Source organism: Medicago sativa, chromosome 6 (assembly GCF_051527215.1).
Source record: "Medicago sativa cultivar Bolivia chromosome 6, Bolivia_mono, whole genome shotgun sequence".
Lineage (NCBI taxonomy): Eukaryota > Viridiplantae > Streptophyta > Magnoliopsida > Fabales > Fabaceae > Medicago > Medicago sativa.
Window position 1 is genome coordinate 17,773,875 of NC_140754.1, and position 25,030 is coordinate 17,798,904.

Here is a 25,030-nt window from a genome sequence, read left to right on the forward strand (position 1 = left end):
GAAGAAAGGGAACCACGACTAAAAGTCAAAATGGAAGTGCAGACTAAAACTGCATAAAAATACTTTAGTAGTTAAAGTCAATAAAAATCCAAGACTACAATGAAGTAATAATGGCAATTGGAAATGAGAATCTAACTAAAAAATGGTGTTCAGCATTTAAAAAATTTGTCAAAATATATGAAACTCGACATAAAAAAGATAATAAAAAGGAAAGAGAGGACTATTCCTAATGTAATACTTAGATAAATGTTAATGACATTCTCTTATTAACACTCACGTGTTCTGTTCTTAGCACTCTCAAGTTTAAAAAGTCAATGAAACAGAAATGAGGGGGATTGAAAGGGGTTATGATGACTATTGGTAACATAACATAATATGTGGAGTTTAATTATAGAAAGGAAAATGGTAATTTTGTTTGAAGAGGTGAGAGTTTTCTCTATCCCTAATTATTTTATATCTACACGTTTTCTCTCTATCTATATGCTACTATGTGATTTTAGTATATTGAAATTATGGTCCTATTTATACTCAAATATTAGGTTAAATTCTATGTTAGATGAGGAAGAAGCCAAACAAGAAATGGTTTAAGGTGGCAGAGGCTTGTATATAAAGATTCCCACATAGTAGAAAATATCACAAATATCGAAATAATGAAAAAGTAAATAAGAAAGATTAAATTGGATTATTCTGGACATGGAAATACATAAATAACTAACTGTTTGGATGTGTATTTCTCTATTTTCTTTGGCATGTGCTACTGTCTATATCTACTCACACTAACGTACCTGATCATGAAAGAACATTATCATCGACCACTAAGCTTTTGATTAGTGTTACGGTGATAAAAATCGATTTTAATTGAATTGGATTCTTTAAAACTAATTATTGTTAGAATGAGTTAAGGTGATTTATGTTAAGATATATTTATGTAAAACTGTGTCGTACCAATAAATTTATGTCAAATTCAATTTTAATCTCCAAAAAATTTGGCATATGCAAAAGTGGATCAATCTTACATACTCATGAATTAGCAAATGTAGCTCCATTATTAGCTAGCCACCAATTAGTAGTTGATGTTTGGTTATGTATTTACACTTTGATTGATAATGAAATGCTATGAGTTGGTTCCATGTAATACATTGAATAGATTATCAATTTCGCTCCTACCCTATGTTAAATTATGTCATATTAGTAATGTAACTCCATCAATTTAGTTTCTAACATCTTGGTAGCCACAGATTATATAATAGTATAAGAACTTATTAAATTGACATAATTTAGAGTCTAAATTGGAAAGAAGATGATACTTTAGGACTTGCAAAGAAAAAATGTGGGGTCATTAGAATGAAATTGTACAGGGTAGCAAATGCCCTTTATAAATCTCCTTTTCTTAATTTCTTATTTCATTCAAAATATTCTTCTTTTTGGAACACCTCTTCTAAAAACATACAAGAAATTAAATTCCAAAGGTATCATTCAACAATTTACTTTCAAAATCAAAATTTTGATGTAATAACTTGGATCAATTACAAATAATATCTTGAAGATCCCGAGTGAGCCAAAATTTAAATGCAAAAGATGCACAGCTCTAAGAAGGAGGAGAAAAATTGAAGTAACGTATATCAAATGCATGTAACACCTTTATTTTTATACCTCGAACAAAAATATGGCATGCTTTCTGGCTAGTCTCTCAACGAATTTGACGTGATGAGATTTGACATCGTTATTGGTAACAATTATCTTCTTTCCAAAAATAATAAATGTAACTTGAAAGCAGTTAGTTGACAACATCAAGAACCAACTTGCGAGACTTGAGAACAGACCACCGAAGGCGACGATAATATGCAGCTTGAAGTAATGCCAATGAAAGTACAAATATCCATTTAAATCCCATCTGCAAATGGTAGCAATGTGTAAGAAAATCAATACGTTTATTTCATTTGATCTGATAGAAGAAAATAAAGGAAACAAACCAGTTTTCTCTCTTCCATCTCAGGTTCCGCTGCCCAAGACAAAAATGACACAATATCTTTCCCCATCTGCAGCAAATTAAAGTATAAATATGATATTTCATTCTTCCTAAGTAGATAATTATCAATTATGATAAGATTTATTGAACGAAATCCTCCGCAACACATAAAAGTACCTGAGCTTCGGTAGCAGGGGTACCATCTTCATATTCAACAGCACCATCATTAAGCATTTTAGGCATGGCAATGGCTCCACCGGGAAAATAAGGATTATAGTGCAGTCCTTCTCTAATCTGCATTGGAATTGATAAGCAATAATGTAGGGGCAAAATAACTATCAACTTGAACGTGATATTTAGAATTGATGACAATTAGATAGTCGAGAAAGTAAAACAAAGTTCTTCACTAATTGTTAATATCCATATACAAGCATGCATGAACGACAACTCAAGTCACATGTAAGGACAAATTCACCACCATATTCATTCTCATTAGGTGTTGCCGGCCACAAACTAAATAATGCCATAATGTCTTTATTTATCATATCGAACAACAAATCGTGATATTCCACATAAGGTGCATGTATATTTTTACATATTGGTGTACAAGAAAAAGAAAAACTTAATTTGACACTTGTTGACTATATATGCTTGCACAGATTTCAAACCCGCACCTACCGCTCATATACAACTGATTTCAGAATCTAGTTTGTTTTGGGTCTGAACTGCCCAACATATAAAAACTTCTGAAAATACTTTAATAAGTAGAGTTTAGCTGTAAAATCAATGTAAAGAGAATTTACCACAACACCGGCAGGGGGGTCACGATAACCGGTAAGAAGAGCAAACACGTAGTTCTGACCATTGTGACGAGCCTGAAAATACAAGTTAAAGATATTTCTTGTATGCATAAAACAGAAAATCTTAGTTACTAGAAGACAGCCGACATTACTTTGGTGATGAGACTTAGATCTGGAGGATAGGCTCCTCCATTAGCAAATCTAGCAGCTGATTCATTTGAATATGGCTGAGGAAAGCGGTCACTGAGTTTACCGGGACGTGTAAACATCTCACCCTCATCATTAGGGCCATCAACCACCTCAATCTCAGTAGCCATTGCCTTTACCTCCTCTTCTGTGTAAGCAACACCAACCAAATCACGGTATGATATCAAAGACATGGAATGGCAGGAAGCGCAGACTTGTGTATAAACTTGATGACCACGACGAATCCTGGTCAAAAAAAATAGTTAAGAGCATAATACAGATTCACCGAAATCCTGGCCCAGAAAAAGGCCCTAAAAGAAAGAGGAAATACTTATTGCATAATTTAGAACATTTCCTTTCAGAAAATTACAGTCTAGGAAAAGAAAAGAAAAAATCATGGTTCTTTTAAGATACAAATATTATTGATCACTAACTACTTCACTATATAACACAAACATGAAATAACATTTAGTAATATAAAAATGAAATAACAAAGAGAGGAAGACTGAATGCTGATCCAAAACTGATAAAAACAACATTAAGTAATATAAATGAAAGAAGTCCAATTAAAAATGTACCTACAACTAACAACTATTTGCAAATCACCTTAAAAGGAAAAAGAGGCTAGTTTTAGTATATGTAATAGTGACTAGCTTGGGAAATGATATCGCTGAACCCAAAAACATGAAAATATAGGAAAAGCTTAGCTCAAACATACGAAGCATGATCATATGAACTGAGGATTCCCTCGTGCGGCCATGGATAGCTTGGAGCAGCCAGGCCATGCTCAGCTTCATCAGATGATGCTGTTGTTGCAAAACCCAAAAGACCTGAGACACCCGCTCCAATTAATGCAAGGACTCTAAAGGATCTGCTGCTCGTAGAACCAGCACCATCATTCTTCGTGATTATCGATGACATAGATGAAGGACTCTGCAGGAAGCATATCAGAAGCCATTAGCAACAGACAATTTGATTGTTCCATGGAAGGAAAATTGTTATAAACTCGTGGAAGTTTTATGACATGAAAATGTATGATTTTATAATGGTCTTTCCCTATATCAAACAATGACCCTAAGCATGTAATAGAAGATAGCTCCCATTAATTGGACTTGGACCCAAGTCCTCAGGAGTTCTATTGAGGAGTAATTAAAGCTATGATATGGGCAAATTAAACTGAGAATTCTGTATACCCTAATGACCAAAAGATTGAGCATGATTTGGATTCGGAGAATTGCATTTACAAATTTCATGGGATTTAACTTGATCTATCGATAAGGCAAAAAAATTTACAGTAGTGGTGAAACACGAAGGAATCCACCACCTAAACTAAATATTTTCCATGCAAGAGATAAATCTTAATTGCTACAATGATGATGCACTTTCTTATTAAAATATTCAAAAGGGAATAATGACAAAGGGAATTCTAAACACGGCATGAAAAATTATAGCAGACTGTTTAGAAATGGGTAATTTTTAGAACACTATTATCATTGTTCCATGCCATAAAATATTCAATGAAGTTTCAACCGGCAGCCAACTGCCTTACACAATACTACCTCTTTTGAAACACAGCATCAGTAGTGATCCCAGCATCATCAACCCATCATGAAGAAGTGATGATGTCTACAAAATAGAGGGTTTTGAATGATTTGAAAAAGAATCATGTAAAATGGCAACCATGGCGGTACGGCATAGGGGACTGTTGAACAAAGCACCATTTAATTTTGCAACCAGTTTCTTGTTTATTATTCGGAACATGAGCTGTTAACTTTTGCATACTTTTTGATACATGTATTAGATTTTTATTATAGCTTTCATGCTTCAGCCATATGCTACTGTACATCAGTCGTATTTTATGGTGGATTTTGGGCTTGCCATCATGAATCCACGTGTCATTAACAACATTGTGCCCATGGAGAAGTCTATTGTATATGTGACTCCTAGAGAGAAGAAATGATAAATTGGATGGAATAGAAAACAATATTGCTCGATACCACTTCCAGATATAAATAAATAAATAAGCATAAAATCATTTTTATAAATAAATAAATAAATAAATAAATAAAAGGTAAAGTGCATAGCAATAACCACTTCCAGATAAGCATAAAATCAATTTTCCCGATACCTAACAAGTCTAAGGGTCTCCGATTTAAGTCCAAAAATGGAAGGACCAGAAGCATAGTCCTAACATTCACAAAAGTATAAAATTATCACGAAGAGAGGATCTAGTGCTTACAGGAGAATGAGATTGGAGTTTCCTCCTCAATAACTGCTGAAAAACACCTCCAGCCATTTCAATCCACACTGGCAACCGGTCATATAAATAGAAACTAAAGATAAATAACTGAATAAACCAACAAGGTATCAATGATAAACATATATAAGCATAAAGTCAATAGTAAGAACAACATTTGATCAAAAATAATATTAAGGACAGCATCATCAAATATGAGCAAATAGCTACAATAAAAAAAATTATCGGCAGCTTCTGCAATGAAAAAAATTATGAAAATTGAACCCTTAAACGAAAACTGGCAGAAGAAATACTTACAAATTTCAAATTTTAGATTATGGAGTGATGATCTATCAAACAGACATATAGGCATGTAATCCAAGTATTGGTGAAATATATTGACAACAAGAATAAAAAAGAGACAGACATGATATAGACAAAGGTTTGCACAGAAAGACAGAGCTTATATTTGTTCTCTGTAGAACACATACCAACAAATAAAACTCCAAGACACATGTAAAATATGATATAACCATGATGCCAATTAACCAAATTTCTGATAGTATCCTAACCCACTAAGAAATACTTTTATCTTCCCAAATTACAAGTGATATCATTAAAAACTTTATAACGATAGCAATAAAGGTTAGCCCAGTTGGTAAGGATTCAACTCATACCCCACAAGAACTTGAGTTTGAATCTTATTGCCAATGTGAGGACCTCATTAGTGGGCGATATGTAAGTACATTTGTGAAAACTTTGAGCTTGAGGTTTTCTATAGCTCGGTCAAGACCCCCGGGACACAACTCATCTAAAAAAATTTATTGTAAAAATAAAAATTCATAATGACATTTATCATTCGAAGACTATTGCTCCTCAAGCACAGAAACCATAAATAATGCATCAAACTCAAACTGTTACTTCATTACAATGATCCTATTATTATACTAGCTTCCGATATTCTTCATGTAAACCATATTGAAATTCCAATAAGCTCCAATCTAATTTCAAAATTAATTCAGCTACTTTATCCCAAATTTTGAACATTTCCTCGCCCACCAAATTCATCCCTAACTTTGTAGGGCGCCATCAAACAGTTCCCTAAGATTATAAATATTTAAAAAAATGTCTCTAACTCGATCAAATTTACTCATATTAGCCCTTCTGAGAGTATGTTCGGACTAAATTGATAGTAAGTGGTTGAAATATAAGGACCGCGTTTAATAGAGTCGGAAGCCTTTTTGAAATATTAACAATCTCATAGACCTATTTCAGAGCGTCCTACAAAGTCAGGGACTAATCACGTGCATGATTATAAGTGCTCCTCTTCGACAAAACATTTATACATTCCTAACTAACACGTTAACTATTTGAAGGTATAATCATTATAGATAAAATAAAAATTAACTAATTTAATTTAATTCAGTCACATGATCACGATCACAAGCACAAGCTTATGAATTTTCAGTTCCAACAATGCAGTAATACACAATACACAAAAATCGAAATGGTAACATAAACAATGAAATGAATCAATCACATAACCTAAAAAATCAATGATGAATACAGTTCAAATCGATACATACAAAAAAAAAAATCTCAGAATTCAAAAATTCAAAAAGAAAAAAACGCAGATCCGAATCAAGGTGATAAGCGAAAATTGAATAAGAAAGAGAAGGATGATTAGGGGAAAGAGACTTACGAAATGGAAGCGAAATTGGGAATGAAGATTGGAAGGAAGAATGAAGAGAAGAAGCAGTGATGAAACAGAGAAGAGAAGAGAAGAGGAAGAACGATACAAACGATTCTTTCGCTGTTTTTTGCCACCAGAATTTCTTTGGGCTTTATTCATGGGCTTTCTTGCCTAAACATTATAAGAGAATTGCTATTCACCCATATGTTTTTGCTCATTCCTATTCTACGTGAGTTAACTCACGTTGAAAAAATACATCTGCGTGAGTTAACTCACATTGAAAATACACCTGCATGAGTTAACTAAAGTTCGACTGTTTAATGGGAATGAGCAAAAACAGAAGGGAGAAGAGCAATTACTCCCTCCGTTTCAAAATGAGTGTCGCTTTAGCCAATTGCATACAAATTAAGGAATGAAATAATGTTGTCCAAAGATATGATACTTTTACTAAAATAGCCTCGCTAGTTATTGGTGCATTTGTCATTATTGTACAAAATGATACTTTGGAAGTTGTGTGGACAATAATAATCAAGGGTTACTATTGGAAAAACGTAATTAATAGTACATTGAAAAGTGAGAATGACATTCATTTTGAAACAAATTATTTTTGCTAAAGCGACACTGATTTTGAAACGGAGGGAGTACTACATTAATAAAAGCTCGTGTTTTAGTGTTTTTACCAACACAATTTTTTTAATATTCCATGAATTTAGTCGTACTAATAGTTGAGCTAATTTTGTAAGACTTATTATCAGAAAGGAAGGATTAGTGTATCTTTGGTTCTAACAAAAATTGATTTTGTAAAATTGATTTTGATTAAGACTAAGTTGAAGCTAAAGTTATTTATATTTAAGTGCGTTTTGTAAAAGTTAGTTGAACAATAAATTAGAGTGTAAAAATCAATTTTAGAATCAAAAGTTATAATTTTTAGTTTCAAATTAGAATCAATTTTGGAGATAAATCAATGATACTTCATATCTACCAATTTATTTATTTTTTGTAATAATGTCGTATCAATTACACACTTCTTGAATTAATTTTGACCCATCCAGGAATGGAACCAAGCAATAGCTTGGACATGTTACTAGATATTGATATAGACTTATTTTTAAGCCTAATTATTACTTGTCTTTTTTTATTTGACTGAAAAAGTCTTGTATGACATCATCTTTTTTTGTGTTAACCTATGGTTCCTAGGGGAATGCGATCTTGATAATCCGAAATAAGGGCAAGAGGTAAGTAAAAGATGGTTAGGAAGTGTTCCACCTAAAAATTAAACTCAGGTTCTCTTAGACAAATCGTCGTTTAGTGAAACTCTTGATCAAAACATGTTCATTTAAATGTATGTTTCATGTTAATATATTTAAATAAATAATAAGATAGATATTTAAATAGAGAAACAAACTAATCAATCAATGAGATTAAGCTTCTTTAAAAAAAAAAATCAATGAGATTATGCTTCCTTTTTATATTTAACCCAATATTTTATAGAAAATGATTTTATATAATGTCATATATTAGTTCTAGCTTTTTCTTTTTTAAATCGTTATAGTTCATAATAATACACGTTAACATATAAGGGATGTTAAATAGTACACGATAAAGTGTTGATTATCTATTTGGGTGTGCCTTGGTGTGAACAACCTCTTATTCATTCTCTCAACATCCCTTATCATTTGCATGGTGTTTTAGATTCAAGTTATCCTTTTGGCTTACCCTTCCTTGCAATCAATACTTGACAAGATCACAAATCCATTGAGTCATAAAGATGACAAATTTCCTTGCAAAAACTCTCAAGATGACAATCTCTCTTTCAAAGATGCACGTTATTTTCATAGCACTCCTTAGAATATATCCTAGGCTAAGCTTATCTGACACAATTCAATCCCTCATATATACATTTTTTGAAAATTTTACAGGATAAGTTACCAACTAATGATAACCCATCTAAAAGATGTTGCGAGTTGCCTTTCATCTGTAGTCATTTGTCATAGCAATAAAGAATCTTCCATGCATCTCTTTCTTTATTGTAATTTTGGTAAAAGAATCTTCCATGCATCAGCGTAAACATTAATCACTTTTTAATAAATTAAGAAATATATCAATGGATTGTCTTTACTCATTCACTTGCATGTTTAATCGAATTCAATTCAAGTATTTTTCAAATCAACTCATCCCATACTCTTACTATATAAAGAGCAATTATTCGTATAGAAGAAAATGCTAATTGAAGAAATAAAGTTAAGACAATGGTAGTAAACTAAAAAGAGTTTTAAATATACACATTATTTATTAAAAAAACATACCAAATAAAACACACTTATAGGGTGATATGAAATTTGATGGTTGTTAGATATTTTACCAAATTAAAATATAGGTAAATACCGAAACAATAACCCACCATAGCTACGCAGCCCATGGCATGGTCAGATCCTCCAAGATACTCGTCCAAAACTGCTTCCTTTATGAATAGCTTTGAGATGAACACGGTGATCACGCGAATCGTAATGATCAGGAACAAATAGAGTGGGGTTGCTGCAATTGCATAGAATGGATGAATTAATCTGAGAAGTATGTGGTTATGTGAATGACTAATAAGCAATAATCAACCTCAACAGGCAAGCATCATGGAAACGCTCAGTATATGTGATCGTTTATGGTTCGTGGTTCGTTTGATGTTTGAAGATCTAAATAGGCGGCGGTGCCGCTGCAGTGCCTTGCTAATAAAACCAAACTATTAAGATAGCCAGGTTCGACATGTACATCATGGTTGGTCAGATTCCTCGCCTTCCTAAAATTTTGGATTCAGTGTTTAATGTCCACATACTTTTTTTTTTGTTCTTTTGCAATTCTGCTTCGAGTCCGTACAACTAGCTCCTCGATTTGACACACAATCTGGTTTGTGGACTTTAATTCTGGATTGTGAATTGCGATTGTTATGTAACTTTGCATTAACCATTTGGGCCGATTATGTCCCAACTTTTTGTATTATTTTTATTTTAATCTACTTACGGTGTCGTTGATTCATCTGACATTCGCCTAAAAAAAATTGTTTCTATTTACTTGTCGTTTTTACAGTTTACTCAATTTAGGGCATGTTTCTTATGGATTAAAAAAAAGTGATTTTGACATTCAATAATTTAGAGACTTTATAAAAATATAATAAAAAACATAATCTTTTTTTGTTTATTGTAATAAAAATTATTTTTTTAAATAAATTATTTGGTTTGTTTGGATACAACTGGATAAAAGAGATTTTTTTTTGTACAAAATTAGCTCCGTCAGAACTTTGAGTTTGTATAGAGTGGTGATCCTAAACATAGTCGGGATAGATGATTGCGCCCAACATAATGGGACATCGATTTTATTATTTATAAATACATATATGTAATATGTATAAATATTTAGAGGTGCATCATATTTTCCATAAAAATATATATATTAATGGTTAGATAGGTAACAATTTTTTGTAATTTGCACTCGTAAAGTGTATTTTATTTTAGGCATTTCTGCTCAAAGAATAAATTACAAAATAATACTCTATCCATTTCAAAATAATGGTCGTTTAATGTTTGTGTGCAGTTTTTAAGAAAATGATTAATTATGTCAATTTCAATGGTAAAATTGGTATCCTTAAAAAAAAGGTAAAATTAATATCATTTACTAAAATACTCTTATTAATTGTAGTTAGTGGAGTATTTATGAAATTCAATAAATAAGGGTATAATGTTGGAAAAAAATAATAAATGTTGCATTGATATTCAAACGTGACAATTATTTTGAGACAGAGAAAGATTACAAAGGAGACAATTATTTTGAGACGGAGTATTAAACAATCTACATTATTATTTTTTTTATATATTAAGTAAATAAGTAATTATTGTTGTTGATGTTTCTCGTCTAATTTCAGAGTAGTATATGATATGATTTTTTTTTTTTGTTATAAACGGAAAATACATGATGTGATTTATAATTTGTTTATAAAAAAAAAATATGTGAGTATTTATAAACAAAAATATAGTAGTTATTTACGATCACTTTGTAAATAACTACTATATTTACAATCACTTTGTATTTTAACATATATAATATTTTTTTGACAAGACATGTATGACCTAATAGTCATATATAATACATGAAGAATGAGAGAGATATGAATTCTTTGCAATATATTGAGGATTTATGTATGTAGTCGATGGTTTTGTTTGTGAAATGCATGACCCTAAAAGTCATATTTAATAGGCTTAATTAGTCCCCGAGTCCCTTAACTTAATTGTTTGTACCAAATTGGTCCCGTAAATTTAATTTGTACCAAATTGGTCCTCAAAGTTTTGTTCCGTAACCACTTTAGGTCCTTTCTGTTAGTTTTGCTCAAAAAACATTAACTCATGTATGTGAAATACCCAAAATACCCTTAATGCCAAATTAAAAATCCCAATTTATTCTCAAAAATAAAAAAAAATCTAAAAAATTGTAAAAGTAATTTTCAAAAATAAAAAAAATTTAAAAATTGTAAAATTAATTTTCAAAAATAAAAAAAATTCTAAAAAATCTAAAAAATTGGAAAATTAATTTTCAAAAATTCTAAAAAATTTGAAAAAAAATCAGGAATTTTTTTTTTAAAAATTTGGAAATGTTTTTTTACGGATTTAGTCAAAATGGATTTTTGTTAATTATAATTCAGATTTTTTTCAATATTAAAAAGATTTTACAAATTTCAGGAATTTAATATTCAAAATACAAAAAAAGCAAAAATTCAAAATTTTACAAAAAAGGTCAGATTTTTTTTCGAAAAAAAGTTTTTTAAATTCAGGAATTTAAAAAACTTTTTTGTAAAATCTGACCTTTTTTGAAAAAAATTCAGGAATATTAAATTTTTTTCGAAAAATTCAGGAATTTAAAAAACTTTTTTAAAAAAACATCAGGAATTTAAAAAACTTTTTTGTAAAATCTGACCTTTTTTGAAAAAAATTCAGGAATATTAAATTTTTTTCGAAAAATTCTGGAATTTAAAAAACTTTTTTCGAAAAAAAATCTGACCTTTTTTGTAAAATTTTGAAATTTTGCTTTTTTTCTATTTTGAATATTTAATTTCCTGTATTTTGTAAAATCTTTTTAATATTGAAAAAAATCTGAATTATAATTAACAAAAATCCATTTTGACTAAATCCGTAAAAAAACATTTCCAGATTTTAAAAAAAAAATTCCTGATTTTTTTTCAAATTTTTCAGAATTTTTTTTATTTTTGAAAATTAATTTTCCAATTTTTTTAGAAATTTTTTTATTTTTGAAAAATAATTTTTCAATTTTTTAGAATTTTTTTATTTTTGAAAATTAATTTTCCAATTTTTTAGAATTTTTTTTATTTTTGAAAATTAATTTTACAATTTTTTAGAATTTTTTTTATTTTTGAGAATAAATTGGGATTTTTAATTTGGCATTAAGGGTATTTTGGGTATTTCACATGCATGAGTTAATGTTTTTTGAGCAAAACTAACAGAAAGGACCTAAAGTGGTTACGGAGCAAAACTTTGAGGACCAATTTGGTACAAATTAAATTTACGGGACCAATTTGGTACAAACAATTAAGTTAAGGGACTCGGGGACTAATTAAGCCTATTTAATATATGATGACTGATAAATATATTTATTATTTTCAAGATATATCAGTGGTTCGTACATGTATTTTTTCTTTGAGGTGGTGGTTCGTACATGGATTTTATTTTTATTTTTAGAGGAAAGTTTGTACATGTAATTAACGGTGATATTTTTTATTGAAATGCATCACTCCAAAGATCTAAGCTTAAGGTTTTCTAAGGCTCGGTTAAGACCCCAGGCAAGGTACCCACTCATCTAAACTTTTTTACTATAAAAAAACAAACTTCATAATGATTTCTATAACTCAATGCTTATTGTTCCTCAAGCACAGAAACCACAAATAATGCATCAAACTCAAACTTTCACTTTATTACAATGATCCTATTATTATACTAGCTTCTGATATTCTTCATGTAAACCATATTGAAATTCCGATAAGCTCAAATCTAATTTCAAAAATAATTCAGCTACTTTATCCCAAATTTTAAACATTTTCTCATCCACCAAATTTGTTCCCGACTTTGTTGGGTGCTATCAAACAGGTCCCTAAGATTATGAATATTTCAAAAAATGTCTCTGACTCGATCAAATTTTACTCATATTAGTCCTTCTGAGAGTATGTTCGGACTAAATTGATCGTAAGTGGTTAAAACATAAGGACCCACTTGACAGTTTAATAGAGTCAGAGACCTTTTTGAAATATTATTTCAGAGCATCCTACAAAGTTAGAGACTAATCAGGTGCATAATTTATAAGTGCACCTCTTCGATAAATAACATTTATACATTCCTAACTAACACATTAACTATTTGAAGGTACAATTGTTATAGATAAATAAAAAAATTAACGAATTTAATTGAATTCAGCCACATGATCACAAGCACAAGATTATGAATTTTCAGTTTCAACTTTTAACAATGCTATAAGATACAATACACAAAAATCAAAATGGTGATATAAACAATGAAATGAATCAATCACATAACCTAAAAAAAATCAATGATTAATGTAGTGCAATTCGATACATACAAAAAAAAAATTAAATAAAAAAAAAATCTTAGAATTCAAAAATTCAAAAAGAAAAAAAAAAGCAGATCCGAATCATGGTGATAGGTGAAAATTGAATAAGAAAGAGAAGGATGATTAGGGAAAAGAGACTTACAAAATGGAAGCGAAATTGGGAATGAAGATTGGAAGGAAGAATGAAGAGAAGAAGCAGTGATGAAACAGAGAAGAGAAGAGAAGAGGAAGAACGATACAAACGATTCTTTCGCTGTTGTTTGCCACCAGAATTTCTTTGGGCTTTTGGGCTTTATTCATGGGCTTTCTTGCCTAAACATTATAAGAGAATTGCTCTTCTCCCATATGTTTTTGCTCATTCTTATTCTACCCGAGCTTACGCTGAAAAAATACACGCTCGTGAGCTAACTCATATTGAAAATACATCTGCATGAGTTAACTCACGCTCGACTATTTCATGGAATGAGCAAAAACAGATAGAAGAAGAGCAATTACCACATTAATAAAAGCTCGTGTTTTAGTGTTCTGACCAACACAATTTTTTTAACATTCCATGAATTTAGTCGTACTAAAAGTCGAGCTAATTTTGCAAGACTTACTATCAGAAAGGAAGGATTAGTGTATCTTTGGTTCTAACAAAAATTGATTTTGTAAAATTGATTTTGATTAAGACTGAGTTGAAGCTAAAGTTATTTATATTTAAGTGTGTTTATGTAAAAGTTAGTTGAACAATAAATTAGAGTGTAAAAATCAATTTTAAAATCAAAAGTTATAATTTTTAGTTTCAAATTAGAATCAATTTCGGAGATAAATCAATCATACTTCATATCTACCAATTTATTTATTTTTTGTAATAATGTCGTATCAATTACTCACTTCTAGAATTAATTTTGACCCATCCAAAAATGGAACCAAGCAATAGCTTAGACATGTTACTAGATAGTGATATAGACTTATTTTTAAGCCTAATTATTACTTGTCTTTTTTTATTTGACTGAAAAAGTCTTGTATGACATCATTTTTTTTTGTGTTAACCTATGGTTCCTAAGGGAATGAGACCTTGATAATCCGAAATAAGGGCAAGAGGTAAGTAAAAGATGGTTAGGAAGTGTTCCACCTAAAAATCAAACTCAGGTTCTCTTAGACAAATCGTCGTTTAGTGAAACTCTTGATCAAAACATGTTCATTTAAATGTATGTTTCATGTTAATATATTTAAATAAATAATAAGATAGATATTTAAATAGACAAACAAACTAATCAATCAATGAGATTAAGCTTCTTTAAAAAAAAAATCAATGAGATTATGCTTCCTTTTTATATTTAACCCAATATTTTATAGAAAATGATTTTATATAATGTCATATATTAGTTCTAGCTTTTTCTTTTTTAAATCGTTATAGTTCATAATAATACACGTTAACATATAAGGGATGTTAAATAGTACACGATAAAGTGTTGATTATCTATTTGGGTGTGCCTTGGTGTGAACAACCTCTTATTCATTCTCTCAACATCCCTTATCATTTGCATGGTGTTTTAGATTCAAGTTATCCTTTTGGCTTACCCATCCTTGCAATCAATACTTGACAAGATCACAAATCCATTGAGTCATAAAGATGACAAATTTCCTTGGAAAAACTCTCAAGATGACAATCTCTCTTTCAAAGATGCACGTTATTTTCATTGCACTCCTTCTTAGAATATATCCTAGGCTAAGCTTATCTGACACAATTCAATCCCTCATATATACATTTTTTGAAAATTTTACAGGATAAGTTACCAACTAATGATAACCCATCTAAAAGATGTTGCGAGTTGCCTTTCATTTGTAGTCATTGTCATAGCAATAAAGAATCTTCCATGCATCTCTTTCTTTATTGTAATTTTGGTAAAAGTATTTGAAGATGGCTAAGTTCATGCATCAGCGTAAACATTAATCACTTTTTAATAAATTAAGAAATATATTTGGATTGTCTTTACTCATTCACTTGCACGTTTAATCGAATTCAATTCAAGTATTTTTCAAGTCAACTCATCCCATACTCTTACTATATAAAGAGCAATTATTCGTATAGAAGAAAATGCTAATTGAAAAAATAAAGCTAAGACAATGGTAGTAAACTAAAAAGAGTTTTAAATATCAGTAATGCTATATCACGCGAGAAAACTCTCGCGAATAGCTCACGAAACAAAATCTGCTGTTGTAGCAAAAAAATAAAACAAAAAAAAGAGGTCCCACTTACCAAACATGGGGGGTTGCCAGAATAAAGAAACAACGCTCGTGATGTTTCTTGAGGAAAAAATTCGCTGGAAACAACATTTTCCTTTAAATATACACATTATTTATTAAAAAAAGATACCAAATAAAACACACTTGTAGGGTGATATGAAATTTGATGGTTGTTAGATATTTTACCAAATTAAAATATAGGTAAATACCGAAACAATAACCCACCATAGCTACGCAGCCCATGGCATGGTCAGATCCTCCAAGATACTCGTCCAAAACTGCTTCCTTTATAAATAGCTTTGAGACGAACACGGTGATCACGCGAATCGTAATGATCAGGATCGTAGAGCGGGGTTGTTGCAATTGCATAGAATGGACGAATTAATCAACAAGCAAGCATCATGGAAACACTCAGTATATGTGATCGTTTATGGTTCGTGGTTCGTTTGATGTTTGAAGATCTAAATAGGCGGCGATGCCGCTACAGTGCCTTGCTAATAAAACCAAACTATTAAGATAGGCAGGTTCGACATGTACATGGTTGGTCAGATTCCTTGCCTTCCTAAAATTTTGGATTCAGTGTTTAATGTCCACATACTTTTTTTTTTGTTCTTTTGCAATTCTGCTTCGAGTCCGTACAACTAGCTCCTCGATTTGACACACAATCTAGTTTGTGGACTTTAATTCTGGATTGTGAATTGCGATTGGAATTTTGCTCTCCACCCAGCACATTTTGCTCGCACCCTGCAGCCATGCCAAAATTACCCTTGCGCAAGTTAACTCCCGCAATGTTCCTGTTTTCGTACAAAACCCATCAGTCCGAACTGCAACCACCATTTTCTTTCCCTCCACCTTCAAAAACCCAAAAAGTGCAATTTTTTGGGTGAAAATCATCATCCCAAATCATTGCAAATCGTCAGAAAGCAAATATCTACGCTCATCAAGCATCAAATATCAGGTATTGTACCATATAAACTCATCTCATTTTGCTGGTTTTCCTGCTTGGTTCGTCTGATTTTCGTAGGCACTAGGGCTAGGTACGCAAGTTAACTTGCGCAAGTTAGCTTGGCTGAGCGACTTAACTGTCGCAAGTGTATTAGTGCTGCGTGACTTAAGTCACGCCACTGTGCAGTCATGTTTTTTTGAATTTTTTTCGCCACTTTTGTTCTTGGTTAGCTTGTTCCGAAAGTAATTTATTTTTTCTTCCTTTGTAATTTTTTTTATTCAATGGATATATAAGGTGATGGTTGACAAAGTCGCGGATGATGACGTTGAACTGAAACCGGCCAAAAAAGAAGGTTCCGGTGAAGGTTCCGGCGAAGGTTCTGGCGATGTCAAACCAACCTTTAATTTGAAACCATTTAAAGTCCAAATTCCAATTCAAGCTCGAATTGGTAAAATTGAAGAACCTAAACCGGTACCTACCGGTGTTATTTGTGAAGCTCGTGACACCTCCTCATTTTTTACAACAAATGCAAGATGGAGAGATCGAGAAGAGTTACTTACTTGGGTTCGCGGACAAGGGGTAAAGGCCGGATTTGGTGTTTGTATAGATAAATCCGTTATAAAAAGGTCGTACTTGACGATGCAATGTGAAAGGAGTGGGGTATTGTTATACCCTAATTTTGGACCTAAAAATACTAACTCAATTCTTCTTTTCTTGCATTTCAAGCCATTTGAACTGTCTCTGATCAATTGCATCTTTCTCTGCATTTTATTTCAATATTACTTGCAAAAATCATATAAAAGGGTATTTTAGTCATTTCCCATGTTAAAATTTCTTTCAGTTCTTCAAAAATGGTTTGAGTCCTCTCAAGTAGTTTGAATAAGCCCTTATTTCAATTCTATGTCAAAATCCATTTCAAAAATTACATTTGAAGTCATTTTGAGTCAGTTTAGCCCCCAGGGGCATTTTAGTCTTTTCAAGTGTTAAAGCTCTGTTTAATCTCTTAAAATTGTTTTTGAGTCTTTTAATTTGCTTGTATAAGCTCTTGCTTCAATTTCCTGTTAAAAATCCATTTTAAATTTGCGTCTGAGTCATTTTTAGTCGTTTTAGCCCCGAGGGGCATTTTGGTCATTTCACACGAAATTTCGGCAGAGAGAGGTTACTTTAAGTACCTCATTTAGGTAATTGGTTCATTTTAGTCCGTTTTGTCAATTTTAATCGTTTCACTTTACGTTTAGTCAATTTTACCAGTTTTTAATTCAATTTTACTTTTTATTTTCATTTTTTGCACTTTAGTCCTTTAATTCCTAAAATTTGCATATTAGTCTTTTTTGTTACTTTTCTTTTTTTAGCCCTTTAATTTTTAATAATTGCATTTTTGGTCCATTTTGCTTCTTCAGTCCTTTAAACATTTTTTTTAAAATTTTACAATTAAGTCATTTTGTCCAAAATTTGCAGTCTGGTCCTTTTTAGAAATTGCAAGTCAACCCTTAAAAGTTTCAAAATTGCACAAAGGTCCTCAAGTCCAAAAATCCAGCAAGGCCGAGCCATTTTCAGCCCAAACACAGGTGTCAACATCCCATTGGATCACAAATACACATGTCAAGCTATAAAAGGATCCCAATCATTGCCATTCCAGTCAGAATCACACAACTCAGCAAAAATAACCACAAACACAAAAACAAATTCTCTCTCATCTCATCAAGAATCAAAATCCTAACCGTTTCCAAAAAATACCAAGAACACGAAGAACACAATGAAAAACCCTAAGTTTCCAGAACAACAATGTGAATCAAATTGAAGCTAATTCACTGCAATTCTCAGAGATTCACGTTCGAATCTTCATCATCGAATTGATAGAACTGCAATTCAAGCACAAGATCGAAGAAATTGTGCGATCACAGTTCGAAGAAGAGAGAAGAAGAGAAATTGAAGCAAAATCAAACCAGTTCGAAGAAGAAGAAGATCAAGCACCGATTTATTTTCGGTTGCGAAGGATTTGAAGGCTTACCAGAACAATCAAGAACGAACGCAGGATCTCTTTGTTCGAATCTCCAAACAAATCCAGGTAAACACATGAAAACCTTCTCGTTCTCATTCGTATTCATCATCGAAGGCTTAAAATGGAAAATAAACGGTGAATTGATGTGAAGATTCGAAAAGATTTGAAAAAGATTGAAAACCGAACCCTAAAGTGCAAATCCTCCAAGATTCACCGTTTATTTCATGAATCCAGGTTCATAATCATCATCAGTGTGAAAAATAAGTCCAGATAGGGTTTAGTTTCAAAGAGATTAGAAGAAAATTTTGAAACCCTAGGACGTCGATTCAAGCGTAGATCTGTTCATATCCAGGCCTGTTTTCAAGAAATTAGTTCCAGAATCGTAAAGAGGAGACTCAGATGAACACGATAGTGCAAAAAGGTTTCGAAAAATGTTCAGGTGTGGTGGCGCCGCCGGCGAACCACCACACCTCCGCCGTCGTGTTCATCGGAGAAGATGAAGAGAGATTGCAGAGCATCTCTCTCTAAAACTTTGTAGTGAGAGAAAGGGAAGGAAGAAATGAACTGGACCGGTTTCATTGTGTTTATATAGACATGTGAACCGGTCTGGTTCAGTTTGGTTCATTCCACTTCTCAATCTCCATCGTTGGATCCATGGTTCTCCACGTGGATGATCCAGATGCCTTGTTTCCATGTGCCTGAATTATCTTATGGTGTGCTGCATGTTTGTAACCGTTTGATCTAGGGTTTGTGGATCCTGGATCAATCCAACGTCCCTGGTACGTTTGGATAGTCCAGGATCCATATTCCCTTGGGCCTAGATTCCTCCCCTTCGTTTCTTGTGTTTTTTTTGCTATATGCACCATTTTTCTTGCTACTGGAACCCCTGCCTTGCCTAAAAAATTTACAAAAAATTCCAAATAAATTTCCATGAGTTCTTGGTATTTTCTTTAGTGTTTTTATGATATTTTTGCATGATAAAATTTGACAAAAAATAGGTGTATTAATTCTTGTTACTTGTTTACTTTTTCTTGTTAATTTTTGTGAAATCTTGCTATGTTTTGACCATGATACCTTGTTATGTGATATTGATACTTGATATGTGACTTTGTGATGTGTTTATCTCTGGATATGTGCTTGTTTTTTACAGTTTTGTGTGTCCAATTATGAGTTTCTTGTATTGCAAGTAATGAGAGATTTCTTGTGAAAATAAAGTGTAAAATATGTTTAAAGTGTGCTATAAGGCTTGGCATGACATTTCCTCATAATTCTTGTGTTAGAACTGAACTAAAATACTTTGTAAAGTGGTCATGATGTGAGAATTATAGGTCATGTGTTTGCCTTGTTATTGTGGTGAATTTTTAGGCATATTTTACTACTTGTTTTGTTAAGTTTTGCCACTTTGTTAGTGCCATCCTACTTGCCCATATCTCTATCTCTCTATGCCTTATATTACTAACAATTTCCTCTATTGTATTTCATACATCATGAGCATTTCATCTTCCATCTCCCATTTTCATCCTTTTATTTTTCTACACTTTAAAGTTCATGCAAAAAGTAGAGTGTAAAACTTAGGAAATTTTGTAATATTTTTCCTATGCCTTTAAATTCTTGCAAGACCATAGAATGTATCTAGGCCAATGATGTAAAGGACAATGGACTCTAATAATGTACACCGACACAAGCACCGACACAAGCACCGACACATGCACACACTTCACTTTAGGTATATAGCTAGAATATGCATGTTTAGATGTATGTTTAGGATTGTATGTTTAGATGAATGCTTAGGATTTACACTTAGAAAAATCAATTTTCCAAAAAATATGAACAATGTCACTCAAATATTTTTCTTAATAAACCTTGGGATCAAAATCCCATTGAATTTTCCCTTTTCTTTTCTTAATCAAACTTTAATGAATCTTAACCATACTTAGACCACATTTTGCAAATAACTAATCAAACCTCACTCTTTTCATAATCTCATGCCCTTGAGGCCTCTCTCTCTCATTCTTCAACTTCCAATTTTCAAACTTAAAATCAACCAACAAAGACAAAAAATCTTTTTGGAAGAGAACTACGGTGGATTTGATCCCTTAAATGGGTACGTAGGCAAGGAACAAAATTCCTTCAATTCAAATAAAATAAAAATTCAAACACTTCCTTCTCCCTCCAATTCTTCATTTAGAAAACCTTTAGGCTTAATAATACTTTCAAAATAGCATTTAAAAATAAAGCGCGCGCGTAGAAAATAAAGACGGTTCCTATAGGATACTATAGTCGTTATGGGTGCCTAACACCTTCCCGTAGCGAAAACAACTCCCGGACCTCGATTCTCAAGGGTTTTGCTTACTTTTTCCCTTCCCAAGAAAAAATAAGATATCACCGGTTAAAAAGGTTCAAACGTAATCAATGTTTGACACCCGAAAACCAAGGTAAAACAGGTATACAAGCCACCTAAGACAAGGAAGAAACCGAACCTTGAAGGCATTGGCTCAAGGAAATGTAATTGTCCGTTTAGGTTGAAACGTTTCTTTGATAAAGATACAAATGATTGGTGGCTTGCAATGCTTTGTGGAATGCACAACCATGACTTGGAGGTGGGAAAGTTACAAGGACACCTAATTTCGGGTAGACTTCGTGCGGAGGAGAAGAAAAAAGTTATTGAAATGACAAAGAGCTTGACGGTGCCTCGGAATATTCTCACCAATTTGAAGGAAAACAACAACGAAAGTGTGACAACAATCAAGCAAGTGTACAATGTGCGAACAAGATGGCGCAAGGGGGAAAGAGGTGACATGACGGAGTTACAATTCTTGATTTCGAAGTTGGTGGAGCATAAGTACGTCTATTACACAAGATGCAATAGTGAGGAAACCACTCTTGAAGACATCTTTTTTGCTCATCCGGAGTCAATTAAATTGCTCAACACCTTTCCGACCATTTTGGTCATGGACTTTACATACAAAACCTACAACTACCGAATGACGTTGTTTGAGATAGTTGGTTGCACCTCTACAAAAATGACGTATTCCGTTGGTTTCGCCTTTCTTCACTTTGAACTAGAGAATAACTTTGCTTGGGCACTTACCATGTTGAAAGGTCTCTTGTACTCAAAAGACAACATGCCTAAGGTGATTGTCACCGATAGGGATGGTGCTTTGATGAAGGCCGTTGGCACAGTTTCCCTGAGACATACACCATGCTTTGTTATTTTCATATTGGGAAGAATGTAAGGTCTAAGTGCATCACGGATTGTAAAGTGGTGGCAAAGCCTCCTAAGGGTGCAAAACTTGACAAGAAAGAATTGAAGAAGAACAAGATGAAGAATAGCGTTGTTGTCGAGAAAGTGGTGAATGCTTGGAGAGAGTTGGTTGAATCTCCTACGGAGGAATCATATGCAAGTAATTTATTGAAATTCAAAGAGGTATGCATGCCATTTCCGGAATTCATTAAATATGTCGAAGAAACGCTTTTGAACCTTAAGGAGAAATTTGTGAGGGCATGGACGGATAAAGTCTTGCATCTAGGGTGTAGAACCACCAACATTGTTGAATCCGCTCATGGAGTTTTGAAAAACTATTTGAGGAGTAGCGTGGGTGATTTGGCATCGTGTTGGGATGAAATTCACAAGATGTTGGCGGTGCAATATGGTGAGATACAAGGTAGTTTCGGGAGGAACAAAACGTTCTTTGAGCACAAATACAAAAAGATCAAGATGATGAAAGAGTTGGAGGGTTATGTTTCTAGAAAAGCATTGAGATTTATCTATGATGAATTGAAACGCTCCAAGACATTCGAATTTGGTGAGGAAGATTGTGGTTGTGTTCAAAAGACATCCTACGGGTTACCTTGTGCGTCTATTATTGCCATGAAGAACAAGCAAAAATTGCCTCTTGTCTTGGATGATATATACCCTCATTGGAAAAGGTTGTGTGTACAAGGAGAGAAGATTGATGATGACTTTTCCGTGATGGAGGAGTGGAATGGCATTCAAGAACTTCTCAAGAAAAGCCCTTACAATATGAAGCTCCACATCAAAGAGATGATGCGTCAAATTGCATTTTCGGAAACCACATTTTTATCTCCGCCTTTGAAAAAGGTGGTAATCAAGGGAGCACCTAAAAGGAAGAGGACTACACTCAAAGTGTCATCAACGGGTCGAATCCTCTCTAGGTGGGAGACCATTGATTCTCAAAATCCAGATAGTCAACCTTCACAACCGAAGAGGTCACTTCCAAAGAGGAAAGATGCACGCCTTGGCACTTACTCCCGCTCACAAGCTTCATCCTCTACTTCAAAACCGTTTTGGAATATCCCATACATTTCATAAATTCCAAATATCATGAGGCCTTTTGTTGAAGAAATTGTGAATGTTAAAGGGGATGGTCATTATGGATTCCGGGTGATAGCTAGGCACTTGGGGATGGATGAGGAAGATCATGTATTGGTTCGTCAAGCACTTATTCAAGAGTTGAGAAATCATAAGAGTGACTACATGCTGATATATGACACGGAGGAGCGCTATAACATAATCTTAAATGGTTTATACCCTCCTAAACGTACAATTGGTGTTGCGCCTCTAGATAATTGGATGACCACTCCGGATATGGGTCACATTGTTGCTTCTTGCTACAAAAGACCCGTTGTTCTATTGACTTTACCCGAAACGGCAACAAATGAGCACAATCCAATTGTTTGTGATGATACTCCCACCCCGCAAAAAAAGGAACAAGAATTTGAATGGACGGAAGACATGGAAGAGGACGACAATTTAGGAATGTCACTAGACCTCTTAGATAAGTTATTATAGGTTAAGAAAGTTATAGGTCGGTCGGTGTTCGTCCTATTTTTTGGTGGTATTACACCCCGACATATTTTTTGGTGGCCGGTTATGTGATTTGTATATTTGTGGCCAATATGTAACTAATATTATATATATTAATATTAAATGAAATGAATTATTATTTTGGTGGCCGGTTATGTCACACCAATTATTGCTTGCATTACTTACTTTGTCTCTAATCATTCAAATATTTATTTTATCTCATTTATCTCATATTTGTTTTTCATTATATTTTTGTGAAGTTTGTGAGGTGAAACATGTCCGATCCGTTGAAGTGTAATCATTATTTAAGTGTAATAGTGTAATGTTTGACCGTTTATGTGAGATTATGTAATTTTATAAATTTATGGACAAATTTGTGTAATTTGGATCGTTTACGTGTCATTAAGTGTGTTTAAATGATTACGGGTCATTACCGGCGAATTTGTGTAATTAGGACCGTTTGGATCGTTATGTGTGATTATGTGATGTGAAAAAAACGATGTTTTAGTGTAATTTTGATCGATTGTGTCGTATTATCCCATAATATTGTTAAACTGGCGTAAGTAGGTTCAATTACAAGCATATTAAGGTTTGGACCCAAACTGCATTCAATGCACATCAGTACAGTATTTAATGTTGTTCTGATATATCAGTAGTGCGTGAGTTAACTCGCGCAAGTGTAATACATTGCGTGAGTTAACTAACGTAGTATTTTATACTATACGTGACTATGCGTTAGTTAACTAACGCATAGTTTTACACTTGCGCATCTTAAGTCACGCAACGTTACTTAACTAACGCATAGTATTACACTTGTGTTAGTTAACATGTGCAAGGGCAATTTTGGCATGGCTGCACGGTGCGAGCAAAACGTGCTGGGTAGAGAGCAAAATTCTTGCGATTGTTATGTAACTTTGTATTAACCATTTGGGCCGATTATGTCCCAACTTTTTGTATTATTTTTATTTTAATCTACTTACGGTGTCGTTGATTCATCTGACATTCGCCTAAAAAAATTGTTTCTATTTACTTGTCGTTTTTACAGTTTACTCAATTTAGGGCATGTTTCTTATGGATTAAAAAAAAGTGATTTTGACATTCAATAATTTAGAGACTTTATAAAAATACTAGCGTCCAGACGGGCACTCCCGTGCCCGTCTGTCCGCTTTTTCTACTGCGCTAACGTATGTATGTATGTATTTTAGTTTCTTTATACTAGCGTCCAGACGGGCACTCCCGTGCCCGTCTGTCCGCTTTTTCTACTGCGCTAACGTATGTATGTATGTATTTTAGTTTCTTTATATAAATTAATATACACCGTGTCATACACAAATATAATTATGTAACACCATGTAGAAGAGTTATATATGATACTTGTAAAAAAAAAAAAAAATTTGATAAATAGAGATCTCTTGGTTTGACACTAAGAAAGGTTGCCTTTTAAAAATTAATTTTTTTGAACAATGGAATAGAAATGCAAAACAGAAAATTGTGTGCTTATTTTCCAACTACTCTATTCA

General features: G+C 32.7%; 2 protein-coding genes across 3 annotated transcripts; one reads left to right on the forward strand and one right to left on the reverse strand.

Moving 5' to 3' along the window:
* Window positions 1-1,456: 1,456 nt before the first annotated feature.
* Window positions 1,457-13,663, reverse strand: LOC146913335 (cytochrome c1-2, heme protein, mitochondrial-like). Of its 2 annotated transcripts, none has more exons than XM_085716529.1 (8): window positions 13,645-13,663; window positions 5,195-5,262; window positions 3,674-3,888; window positions 2,922-3,201; window positions 2,773-2,844; window positions 2,147-2,263; window positions 1,974-2,039; window positions 1,457-1,894 (listed from the first exon to the last, which is right to left on the reverse strand). In XM_085716529.1, the coding sequence occupies exons 2-8, from the start codon at window positions 5,249-5,251 to the stop codon at window positions 1,778-1,780; spliced, it is 924 nt and encodes a 307-aa protein (XP_085572655.1). In that variant the 5' UTR covers window positions 5,252-5,262; window positions 13,645-13,663; the 3' UTR covers window positions 1,457-1,777. The 2 variants fall into 2 exon arrangements, with proteins under 2 accessions (XP_085572655.1, XP_085572654.1); XM_085716528.1 differs by lacking the exon at window positions 13,645-13,663 and adding an exon at window positions 6,894-7,010.
* A 3,314-nt stretch (window positions 13,664-16,977) lies between these two features.
* On the forward strand, window positions 16,978-23,015 carry LOC146913336 (PKS-NRPS hybrid synthetase cheA-like). Its single transcript, XM_085720913.1, has 3 exons — window positions 16,978-17,340; window positions 21,127-21,864; window positions 21,912-23,015. Exons 1-3 carry the CDS (start codon window positions 16,978-16,980, stop codon window positions 23,013-23,015), a joined length of 2,205 nt encoding a protein of 734 aa, XP_085577039.1.
* Window positions 23,016-25,030: the final 2,015 nt, after the last annotated feature.

Excerpts from the sequence above, each read along its gene's own strand:
- LOC146913335 (XM_085716529.1), bottom strand. The coding sequence starts at position 5,251 with ATGGCTGGAGGTGTTTTTCAGCAGTTATTGAGGAGGAAACTCCAATCT. Across the intron at positions 3,889-5,194 it reads AACTCCAATCTCATTCTCCT|AGTCCTTCATCTATGTCATC; the intron begins GTAAGCACTAGA and ends TGCTTCCTGCAG. Across the intron at positions 2,264-2,772 it reads ACCCCCCTGCCGGTGTTGTG|ATTAGAGAAGGACTGCACTA; the intron begins GTAAATTCTCTT and ends ATTCCAATGCAG.
- LOC146913336 (XM_085720913.1), top strand. The coding sequence starts at position 16,978 with ATGGTTGACAAAGTCGCGGATGATGACGTTGAACTGAAACCGGCCAAA. Across the intron at positions 17,341-21,126 it reads TGCAATGTGAAAGGAGTGGG|GTATACAAGCCACCTAAGAC; the intron begins GTATTGTTATAC and ends AAGGTAAAACAG. Across the intron at positions 21,865-21,911 it reads TGATGAAGGCCGTTGGCACA|AATGTAAGGTCTAAGTGCAT; the intron begins GTTTCCCTGAGA and ends CATATTGGGAAG.